This window comes from Solanum verrucosum, unplaced genomic scaffold (genome assembly GCF_900185275.1).
Source record: "Solanum verrucosum unplaced genomic scaffold, falcon-dt-bn FXZP01000158.1, whole genome shotgun sequence".
In the NCBI taxonomy this organism is placed as follows: Eukaryota; Viridiplantae; Streptophyta; class Magnoliopsida; order Solanales; family Solanaceae; genus Solanum; species Solanum verrucosum.
Window position 1 is genome coordinate 43,382 of NW_026020411.1, and position 12,569 is coordinate 55,950.

The 12,569-nt window shown below is 33.3% G+C and overlaps 1 protein-coding gene across 1 annotated transcript; it reads left to right on the forward strand.

Annotated features, from left to right (window-relative positions):
• The first annotated feature begins 4,089 nt into the window (after positions 1-4,089).
• Positions 4,090-11,945, forward strand: LOC125840615 (protein DAMAGED DNA-BINDING 2). The gene is made up of 11 exons (XM_049519579.1): positions 4,090-4,405; positions 4,486-4,576; positions 4,664-4,791; positions 5,640-5,762; positions 5,864-5,952; positions 6,078-6,198; positions 6,783-6,874; positions 9,910-10,039; positions 10,187-10,435; positions 10,544-10,740; positions 11,504-11,945. The coding sequence occupies exons 1-11, from the start codon at positions 4,241-4,243 to the stop codon at positions 11,721-11,723; spliced, it is 1,605 nt and encodes a 534-aa protein (XP_049375536.1). The 5' UTR covers positions 4,090-4,240; the 3' UTR covers positions 11,724-11,945.
• Positions 11,946-12,569: the final 624 nt, after the last annotated feature.

Sequence of the window (12,569 nt, forward strand, 5' to 3'; positions counted from 1 at the left end):
CCCTGGCTAATCGACATCATATACGCCAACATGTGGTCATCGGTGTCTCATACGTATAAATATAGGCAATAGGCCCCATACCTCCTAATTAGAGCCCGGGAATAGAATGCATAGCATGTCATTTCATGGATTTATAACACCTATATGTTACCAATCTTGGTCCGTTTGTAGTTTTGTTCTCATAACACCATAATCACTTTCGTATAACATGTAACCATCTCATGAAACCTCATATGTTCTTCCAAATAAGCTTGAAAAGTTAACTCAAATTTTAGAAAGATAACCTAACCTTGCAGATATTGATAACAAGTTTAAGGTGATTTAATTTGTTTCTAACTTGGTTCCTAGATAATTTATAAAAGAAGTATTTCAAAAACCAAGTGTTCTAATAGTTTAAACTTTTAAGTTATATTTAAGAGTTTTGAAGATCATGAGTTACTTAAAAGATTTTTCATAATAACTTTAGTAGGGAAAGAGGGCTGGTTACAAGTAATAAGGGTCTCCCGTGATATTTTAAGTCACATCACCGAAAGAAGAATTAGAATTCATACATGCATACATATAATCAAGGAAACTGATAAAATGACATGTAGATGTCGAATACTCTATTTATCCGAACTAGTGGAATATCAAAATAATAGAATCATGACAATAATTCAGTTGAGATCCCAATGACTTTCACTAAAGGTCTTTCTAGTAAGAGAATAGCAAAATATCACATTTGACATTTTAGGAATTTCCCTGGAGTGGCGCTAAAATGAGGGACAAAGCTTAGCCTTAACATACCTTTCCGATGAAAGCTCGAATGGTCGTAGTTTCTCCACAAAAGTTGTTCCTTATGTCCTAAGCTTCGCAAACACTATATAAACACAGGTGGTACACACCTATAAATAATTCATAATTGAGCTTAAATCAACAGATTTGTCATATGGCCTCAACTTGATGAAACGTCTGTAGAACTCCATCAAAACAATCATAAAAGAGTCCCGAGATGATTACCTTAGTTAACCAAGTGTAAACCTCGAAGAAACACCAATAACTACCAATTTATATCTTCAAGAAATAGCTCCAAACGCAACTAATAGAAGGGGAAAATGATTGCCACATGTAGAGATCACGTTTCTAGGCATGGGGAAAACCTTTAATGGTAGAAATCGTCAAACACTAACCTTAATCATGCAAGAACTACATTAGAACCCTCTCTTAAGGTTTCTTTCTGGTTTGGGAGTGAAAATAAATGTTTTCACAGCTTAAAACGTCGAGTAAGCCGACATACAACAATTTTTGCCCGACTCGAATCGCGACCCAGATTCTGCCCCGCAATCCGCTGTAAAATCCTCATAACTTTTTACTCCGATGTCTGTTGGATACGGGGTTTTGTCGTTGCAAACTAGACTCATAGGCCTTCGATTCGATAGGTCATAAGGCCTTTCTAACTCATTATATATTGGGAGAAACCATCCAAGACATTTAACCCAAAGTTAAGAAAATATTATTAGAGAAACTTCAATAACTTTTGCCAACCTTAGTTTCACTAGTTTTCTTGACTTCAAAACTTAACATACGAACCTTGTGCTATTATAATACCTCATAACACAATATTCTTAGTATGTTGGACACTCATAGGATTACCCCAAGGTATGAGATAATTTAAACCTTTCAAACTGGCGAAGTTCTACCCAAGCCATTTCTTTAATCTAGAACTTTGTCTGAGGGGTCCCTTTGACCTAAAACTTTAGTTTAGTTCCTTGATATTGCCACCCATTTGTAATCTTAATCTCCAATGTACGATACCAAGCCATATACACCTCATATAACCATACCAAACTACGCCACACATATTATGCAAGAATAGAGAAAAAGTACGAGATCTTACCGATATCAAAGCCTCTATTTGCCCTTTACTCAAGTCAACAACAATTATAACCGGTAAAGTACTATTTTGGCCAAATTTTTAAACTTCTAATTTTCTATGTTTTCTATTCTTCTTAGAACACCCAATTCAGTACATATTTTATATTTATTTATAATATAATCTAAAAAGTATTAAAAGAGGAAACATTTTCAAATTGAAGGATTGTGACTTTGAACGGAGGCAAGAGTTGAATAAGCGGGTTTAAAAGTAAAATAAAGTAGGGCTAAAAAATCTAAAAGAACAAAGAGAAACATAAAAATAAATTTCTGAATTCTAAAGGTGCCACATAGGCGGGCCTCGAATTCTCTTCTATATATATAAGATAAGATTAAAAAATAATGGTAACTACAGTATACTGTGTTGAAAAGTGGTAGAGGCATAAGTATGATATGGTGCAAGAGAGATTACAGTTTGACTAAAGAATATGTGGGCGCAGATCTTTTTCATCTTATGTTCTCTTTCTCTCTCCTCACTCCTCACCCTTAATCTTCTCCATTTCTTTCCACTCACTTTTTAAAGAAAAAATTCTTCTATTTTCTAATATTTTAGATTAGTGATTTTTAGTCGAATTTTATTAATTCATTTTTTATATTATATACATACCATCTAGATGCAAATATTTTATTTTAATTTTTTTTAACTATAGAAAATATAAGAAAATAAATAAGGAGGAAATTATAAGATAAAAATTAAACTTTTACCTATAAGATGAAAGTCTAGAAAGTCAATTAACTAAGCTATTAGAATTCTTTATTAAATATATACAAATTATAATCTGACTTTTATGTAATTATATGTAATTCAATTTCTAGTAGATCTGACATTTTTTGTTTTCACCCTTCAATTTTAAACTATAAATACAAAACTTTTCATAATTATATGCACATAGCATAAGATTGACATATAATTTGAAGATAGATAATATGTCAATATTGGCAAAGGAAATATTAAAAAATTAAGAAAAGAAATAGACGAGCATAATCAGGTTAGTGCTTTCAAAATGATATGAAGCAAATAAATGAAATATTCAAATTAAATTTCACTTTATCTTCTTAATTTTTTGAGTTTGAAAAATAGTGTACATTTGGTATTGTACTAAATATAAATATATACAATAAACTATACTTATAATTATTGTTAGGGACAGTAAAATTATCATACTTATAATTATTTCATTTAAGTGAATATATATGTACATTGAGATATAATTGTAAGACAAAATATAATTTTAAATGTTAACTTAGTACTTGATGACTACCTAGAATTTCATCTCGTGGTGAATGTTGAATATCTATCTTATAAATTAATTTCTCATTTTCCTTTTTGTATATTTTTGTTATAATAAATTTTAAATAAATAAAATAAATTATACGCATCAATTTGATAAATATATAAATGACATATATTAATAACTAGATAAATAAAATTTATGAGTAAAAAAAAAACTTTGAGGAATTTACCATGAAAGATTTTTTTTTTTTTTAAAGTGAAAGGAAAAAATGAAGAAGATAAGAATTTTGTTTTTAAAAAAGTAAAAGGAAAAATAGAAATGCAGAAGAGGAAGAGTTAAGATGAGAGAGAGGCATAGGATGAAAAAGGTGGGCACCATATACCTTTTTAATGAAAAAGTACTCTCACATAGCATATCCATAAAGTTTTGGGCAAATTACAAAAATAACATACTTTTAAGGTAAAACTATACTCTATACCTTAAAAGTTTATAATTACAGAAATTCTTCAAACGAATACAATAATATAAGCGTTGATACATTAATCTGATGCGCAAGATACATTAATCGTTAAGTAAGATACATTATATTTTATACATGATACACTAATCTGATGCGCGAAAATGAAGAATTTTGGAGATTTGTAATACTTATAGGGGATAATGGTAATAAGTAAACTAAAATGTGGGATTTCTGTAATTTTTCCTAAAGTTTTTCATATTCTCGTTGTTTTAAAAAAAATCACCTATATTTTTTTAGTCTGTTTAAATTTTTTTTTTTTTTTTTTACAATACTTTAATTTCAACTTTTCACCTGACAGGTCATAAGATTAAAAAATATTTTAATATATTTGATATAACTTTAATTTAGAATCACAATATTAAAAAAATATTTAAATTTCATTTCAAATTAAACTAAATCATTTTTCTTCAAAGGGGAGTGATAAATTTAAACGGTGTAAAATAAGAAGTCGTGTCGAGTTATTCGGCCATGGGTTAAGGTTTCAAAAACGAAGGAGAAGAGCGGGTTTTTATAAGTCGGTTGTCGTTGTATTTGTGTAGTGTGTCCCCAATTTCAAATCAATTGAGTGTCGAAAATGCGTAGAAGAAGTTTGTTTCCTCAAGTGGTGATCGATAGAGACACGGAGTCGGAGGAAAGTTCGTCGGAAGAAGAAGAAGAAGCTAATGTAGTTTTACCTGAAGAGGAGAGGGTTCAAAAAGGGAAAACACCCATCACTATTACTCTCAAGAAAGTTTGCAAAGTACTATTTGTTTCACTCTTTTTCATCATATTTGCCTGCTTAATACTATACTATACTCTCAAGGGGTTTTTATTTTTCAGGTTTGCAAGAAAAGTGGTCATGAAGCAGGCTTCAGGGGTGCAACTTATATTGATTGCCCAATGAAACCATGTTTTCTATGCAAAATGCCTGGTATGGTAATTTCTCCCACTTACTTGTCTTCAACATTTTCTCCTCAATATAACTTTAATTTTGTTTTTCTTTTCTTTGGGATTGAAGGCCACACCACAGTCACTTGCCCCCACCGAGTAGCCACAGAATATGGGATGGTCCCAGCGCCTCACAAGAACACAACTAATCCTTTGGAATTTGTTTTCCAACGCCAGCTTCACCCCCGCCTTCCTCCAGTAAGTTTCGATATGCTATCCTCACATATAATCACATCGACGTATCATTGTTTGCCGATAAATGTTCATGCTTCCTTAGATCTTGGATAATACTACTTTGTTAGCTTTACAGTATGACTAGAAGGTTTCTCTATTTGTTTTGAGCTAAATATCTGTGAATCTATTTTTCTTCTTCTTCTTCTTCTCTATGAAATTAATTGTAGTTTCAGTTTTGCTCCATATATTTATGTTGGATTTCAAGGTCTAAGAATATCAGATTGAGCTTCTATGTTCCTACATAAACTATATTGATATTCTAGTTGTCATTGGTACATGGTTTTTCTCCTTTATACTCCCATTGTTCCATTTTATGTTGCATCCTTTCCTTTTTTGATCTTTTCCAAAAAAGAATGACACCTTCTAAATTTAGAAACTCTTAACTTTAGACTTCTCCTTTTATCTTAAATGATGTGCTTGTATAGCAGCATAAATGTCATGGTATGTTTAAGATCACAAAGTTTCAAAAGTCTTCTTTTTTTAAAAACTCCCTGTCAAGTAAAATAGTGCCACATAATAATGGAACAGAGGGAACATGTTTTCAGGTTTTGTTCAACTCTTCATATAATTTTATGTCTTGCATCTTGCATGTGATCATTGCCACATAAAATATCTCTCAACGTATGTGAAATATGTTTTCTACTTTAGTTTTTGATTATAGGGTAAATTTTCATTGTGACGTGCTGTATCTTAACGGATTACCATTCCTAGTTTATTATAGTGCAACATATTTTCTTTAGACAGCAAAGTTACACAATATGTATCTTTAGAAAATGTGCTTCATAATTTGCTTTCCTTGGTTTCTGTAATAGATCAAGCCAGCACATGTGATCCCAGATCAAGTCCACTGTGCAGTAATCAGGTACCACAGTAGGCGAGTCACATGCTTGGAGTTCCATCCTACAAACAACAATATTCTTTTATCTGGTGATAAGGTCCAAGATCTCTCTGTCTAAAGTGTGGCAATGAATTGAGTTCTCTGTTGGAAGGTCACATAAATTTGTAGAGGTTAATGCTATATTACTTTATGTTTCAGAAAGGACAACTTGGCATCTGGGATTTTGGGAAAGTGTATGAAAAGACTGTATATGGGAACATACACAATTGTATACTTAACAACATGAAGTGAGTGTTCATCTCTCCTGTTATTGCATTTTTCGATATGTTTTTAATGTCTGCAGCAGCATTTAGATTTCACCTGCATTATTATCTCTTCAGTCAAAAAAATGAGTTGTTTTTAATTCGTTTAGGTTCAACCCGACAAATGATGGATCGATATATGCTGCTTCATCTGACGGAACAATCAGTTGTACTGACCTAGAGACTGGGATTTCATTGTCACTAATGAACCTTAATCCAAATGGGTGGGAGGTGATTTTCTGAAAACAAGTTGTTCTGTTTATATGAATTATCCTGTTATTTTAGTTATAGTGGTTGGACGAGCCTACGGGATATTTTTTACCTTGTGAACACGGAGCTGGGAACTTTTTATTTCTGAGCTTTCTTGTCCCCTTTTAGTGCCCATAGATACGTTTCAGCAGCAAGGACACAGATCAATACAGGAAATTTCAACCTTGCTTATATACTGCAAACCGATACATTTACATATTTGATACTTTTTAACTCTCATGTTGATTTTTCTCCTTTGGTTTCCAGTCAGGTTTGTTGTTTGAATCATCTTGAGTGTTTGCTTTGTAATTTAGCTGTATACTTTTGAATCCTTGAATATTATTAAGTGTGTGTTCCCTGACTGTGGGTCAAGGTAAATGATGTCTTGATGCCCCCATTGTGTTTCTAGAGACACCAATGAGCTTCTGGGTCTCACTGATTACATCACTAAATTTATCGCTTTCGGTTGGGGATAGCAAGAAAGAAGAGTGAAGACATGACACCAGCAAGTCAACCGTCATGAAGTGGTTATATGGTTGTATAAGTCACAAATGATTTTCTTGTAGGGACCAAGCAGTTGGAGGATGCTTTATGGGTTGGATGTTAACTCAGACAGAAGTGTGGTCCTTGTTGCTGATAATTTTGGATATCTTTACATGTAAGTGCCTATTGAACTTTTTGAGAGGCCTATTGAATGTTATGCAAGTGTTGGAGATTCACATTTCTTTCACTTAAAACCTTTGATAGATATGCAATCTTCTCCTTTGTCTGTCAAAATGACTGGTTGATGGTATTTTGACATGCACATTATGTTAATGTATGTCTCATACATTGGTGACAAACAATTTCAACCTGGTTGGCTGGGCGTACAGAAATTATCAAGTATTGTTTACTCGTCTTTTGAAAAGATAACTTTCATTAGGGATCTCTGACTATGATTTTAGCTATCTTTAGGAATACAACCGGACTTTTGTGCACTCTGAATTCTGATTATCTTTTGGGCTGTAGGCATAAAAATGATGCAAATCCGGTCTCTTTAACTATATTAGAGGAGAAATGGCTGGGAACTGGACTGTTGACTCAAGTGTGGGGTGAACAGGGTCGTACTAACCTTTCTACCTCTCAAAAATTCTTAGCTAACTTCAGTTGCAGTCCGCACAACTTTAGTATAAGGAGCTGGTTCTTCATACTGGTTCAGCTAACTACTGCTGTAAAAAAATGCGAGAATAAATTGAACAGGATAATTTTTATGTGGATAACTTCCTTGCTCAAGGGAATAAAAATCACGACCCACCTTTGAGATTTCTCTCAACTAAACTTCGCCAAAACGAGGAACAGTTTCAGATTACAAAGCTCTTTATATCTGTGAGAGCAATATATGAGAAAAATATTATTGATTTGTGCCTGCACATTATTACATTGAGACTGTATGTAGAGACACTACATTAGACTCCTTTTCCAACTAGGACACTACATTATAGTCCTTTTCAAAGTAGGATTCTATATAGTATTCTTGTTCCTCTTCCTATTCTAACACTCTCCTCAAGCTGGTGCATACAAGTCATATGTACCGAGCTTGTTACAGATGTGATTAATACAACGACCAGTGAAGAATTTGTAAAGATATTTGCAAGAAAACTGGTAATGACTGCTTTGGATGTCTGGGCAATCTCAGTTGAATAGGAACAAACTGAAAAATTGTCGGAAATTGATATAAAATATATGGGTCGTCTCGAAATCAAGAGACAAGTAGATCTTGAACAAGAAGCCGGGAAAACAAGACGAAACAGGCTCACGTGCTAGCACGTGGTTAGATCTTGAGGAGTTACCAGAAAGACGCGTGGAACTACGCTAGTCAGATATGAAGAGTCACCGGAAAGACTCATGGTGCTACACAACTCAGTTATGAGAAAGTAGTCGGGAAAGATGTGCAGTGGTATGCAAATTGGATATGAGAAAGTAGTCACCGCAGAGATGCACGGTGTTACACAAATTAAATTTAAGAAGATATCAGGAAGAAGCACGGTGACTACTTTCTTTATCCCAGATGCTTCTCAGATCACTCCTTCTCAGCATCTTTATTTTGTCATGTATATAGTATTGCCCCAATTTTCGCTAACATAATAATTGGCAAGACGGGCGACTATATGAGTTATAATCGCCTATCGGCTTCGAAAGCTATTATGTTTTGATTCTCTACCAAGATTGTAGAGGCTTTGATACCCGTGAAAATATATGAGAAAATATTATTGAATTGTGTCTCTATGTTATTACATTAAGACCCTATTTATATATGCTATGTTAGACTCCTTATCCAACTAAGACACTACATTACAATCCTTCATCAAGTAGGATTCTATTTACTAATCTTGTTCCTGCACCTATTCTAACAATAACCTAAGTGACTAAATCCCAGGCACATGATTTAGCCCTCTGTTTGTAGCAAACCATCTTCAAGCTAACTCTAGTGGTATTTTTGAGTGTGAGCCATCAAAAATAAGGGTATTTTTGAGCCAATAGGGTTACGTCAAGGATATTTGGGGTCCGAAAGATAGTTTGGTACCAACTCAAATAGTTGAGGGGTATTTTAGGCCCTTCTCCATATAATGAAATTTCAAATTTACATAATTTCATCAATAAATGTGAACATGAAAACATAAGCGCTGAAAGCTTAAAAGAATACTTCTTTCATAAAGTGACAACTTGTAAACCTTAACTCAAATAATCATGGATATGGTGTGCTCACTCGATCTAATAAAACTCGCATTATCATAAACAATATTTCATCAAACATCTTGTGGGAATGATTTTCTCCAAAAAAAAACCTTAGTAAAGACAAGTCTTAACTCACCTCAAAGCTTTAGCTCATCATCCATGACTTTTTAACTTCCCCGAGTGTTCCACAATCCACAATTCACCACTTCACTACTTGTAAAGCGAAAACCACCTAACTTGCTTGATTATCGATTCACTGTATAAACAAGTGAAGGTAACTCAACTTTGTTCTATAGTCCCAATGTAGGAGACACAATATATAAAAAAATTTAACTTCAAATCCTTTGTGTCGATTTCACAAGCCACTAATCGCTATAATTGATTTAGGGGGATGTATTTGGGTTGGAATTGAAGTGAATTCTGTTAAGGAGCGAGTGGTGCCTTATCAGATAGTCACGTTTCACTTTGAATTGTAGTTTCTGTGGAAGCTATTGGTTGATTTAGTTCAAAACTCTCTTCTTCTTTTTTCATAAATAATGATGCCCACAACAATTAAGATATAGAAAGTTATTACCTTGAATTTCTTCATCTGCGTTAAGTTATGTTGAAGACATCCCACAACAATGTATAGAAATTCTTGGTTCTCCCTTCCGTGTTGCCGCTGCAGTTTGTGCAAAAGGAGTCCCCAAACCCCTTGCCTCTTTATTCTAATCTCCTCACTGAACAGCAGGTGGGCTTGGCTCATTATGTTCATTCTTTTCATTTTTTTTCCTTTTTCAAATATCAAATCACTTCAACTTCTACCTGTGCCCATTAGCATAATACCCAAACACTTTGTTTACTGTGTGGATCCTTATACCTCTTGAACACCTTAATTATGCTATTAAGCCCATTATTTACTGAAATTGTAAACTTACGGGGCTTTACATTGATCTCACTATGGTTTTATATGTGGTTTCATTTGGTGGACATGTACAGGGCTGATATACGGAGCAATAACAAAATGAGCAAACCTACTTTGATTCACAAGAAAGGAACTAAAGTTGTTGGTCTAAACTGCAATCCTCTTCAACCAGATCTGCTTTTGAGCTGTGGGAATGATCACTTTGTAAGTTCTGATCTATCACTTAATTTCCTCTTTGATTCATATAAATAGTGTAAGAGCTTGTTGCAGGAAAATACTTCTATTTCTTGTCTATATGAATCAAATTAGTAGTGGTGATTTGACTCAAGTGAAATATTTTGGTGCCAACAGGCTCGAATATGGGATATGCGCCGCTTGGAAGCTGGGTCTTCTCTATATAATCTTGAACATAAACGTGTTGTTAGTTCTGCATATTTTTCTCCACTAAGTGGAAGCAAAATACTTACTACTTCACTGGACAATCGGATTCGTGTGTGGGATTCAATCTTTGGCAACCTTGATTATCCAAGCCGAGAAATTGTTCATAGTCACGATTTTAACAGATATCTTACAGCATTCCGAGCAGAATGGGATGCAAAGGCAAGCATGCACACAGAGGAACTAATTTGTTAATTGCAGAATTCTTCATTTAAATTGTAATTGAAAAAGTGGAATAGGTTTATAACAATGTATTGTTACTTTGGACAGGACTCATCAGAGTCTCTTGTTGTCATTGGGCGTTACATTAGTGAAAACTATGATGGAGCTGCTTTGCATCCCATTGACTTTATCAACATCAGTACTGGGCAGTTGGTTGCAGAGGTCATGGACCCCAACATAACAACTATTAGTTCGGTGAACAAGCTACATCCACGTGAAGATATTCTGGCGTCTGGTAGTTCAAGGTATGGATCAGTGATCTTTATTTATGGGTCTTCTCTTCTATGTGCTATTTAGGCATTTGTCTAACATAAATTTTTAGGTTGGATTTGTGGCATATGGACGCCACTTTGCTTACATAGGATGATAGGACCATATGATGACTGTTCCTGTTAAACTCCAATAAATCGACCCTTTCTCCAATTAAAATGTTTTATTGTTTGAAAATGTATACATTAGTGCAGAACATTCAAGGTTTCATTTGTTACTGAAATTCTTTTTAATTCTCAAATCTTGTTATTAATTATTAATAACTTTACATCCAACATCATAGCTTAATGCTTCTAAATATTACTTTCCCCATCAATAACAGTGACCCTTTCAGTGTTGCATGCTCTAAAGGTCATTCAGTGTACATCCCTTTGTGAGTTTTCGGAAAAAAAGGAGCCAGTGTTCTTCGAACAATTCAACTGTGGTTTTTGTAGTATACTGGGATCTGAATTACACTTGACCAGCCAATTTGTAAGGGAATATGAGGCATTATAAGTTTGACCTGCCCCTTTTTCGTAAAACTCTGCCAAGAGAGATCATAAAAGATCATACTGGTAAGCATTTAATACATCCGGATTTGAACTGGGGAAAAAAGGAGTTGCAGTTCTCCGCCTTACCACTCGTCCATGTGGTCGACATGCTACAAATAGTACCTGCACTTGAGTTTTGTTTTCCTTAATTTTTCCATAATCAAAGCAATTCTAATCCTTCTTTATTTTGGTACTAAATGTATTTCAGGTCTCTTTTCATTTGGAGGCCTAAGAAGCTGGACATTGCACTGCCAAGAGAAGAAAAGAGGATGGTATTATGTGGGGAGGTGAGTAAAAAACGTAACAAGAAGCATGGTGATGAGAGTGATGATGATTCTGAGAATGATATCTTCAGAAGCAAGGACAATAGCCTTAAGCAGAAGAAACTTGCATCAAAATCATCTTCATATAAATCCAGGAGAAGTTAACTTTAAGGGTGTGTGCCTTAGGAGGGAATATGTTTTCTATGAAAAATGTTTTTTATTTTTATTTTAGAAAGTATTGTCTAGAAAAGTAAGTGGGCTTTTTAGGTATTTTTTTTTGTGTTTTGTATAAATGAAAAAAGTATTGGGAAAACCAAGTTTATGTCCCATAAAAGCAAACTAATTATAGACATACCCTTTACAATTGTGTGTCTTAACTAATTACATAATACGGCCCTTTTCCTTGTAGCTTTAGTTATTTAGCTCCTTTTTATTTCTCTACTTTTTCCTTTTTATGTTTATTTGTTCATTTAAATTTTTCAAATTATTTTATTTTTTAAAATTTGATTTCTACTCAATATTTGTTTCATATACTTCCTTTTTTTTTCTCATTTATTTCTTGTTTTGTTTATTTTTCTCTACTTTTTTATCGCTTTTTTGATGCATTTTAGTTCATTTTTTAAAATTAATTAATTTTTACACCATAATATAATTGATACTCAAATTTTATCTTATATACTCATTTTTCTTTTTATTTTTCCTTTTTTCTTATTTATTTTTCTATTCGTTATTCCTGCTTTTATTTTTCTCCTTTTCCCCGATTTTCTCTTTTAGACCATCTCCATTCCAACACCAAATTTTACACCAAATTCTAAATTTGGTGTTTTGAGCTCCAACCCACACCAATTTTTACACCAAATTTGGTGTAACACTATTCATCACACCAATTCACTTTTTGAATATTTTAATATTATTTTATTATACAAACTTTTAATTAAACATTATATAAATTGTATGTTTTAATTAAATCTCTTGTATATTTAATTATTTTTTATGTAATAATTTTACAAT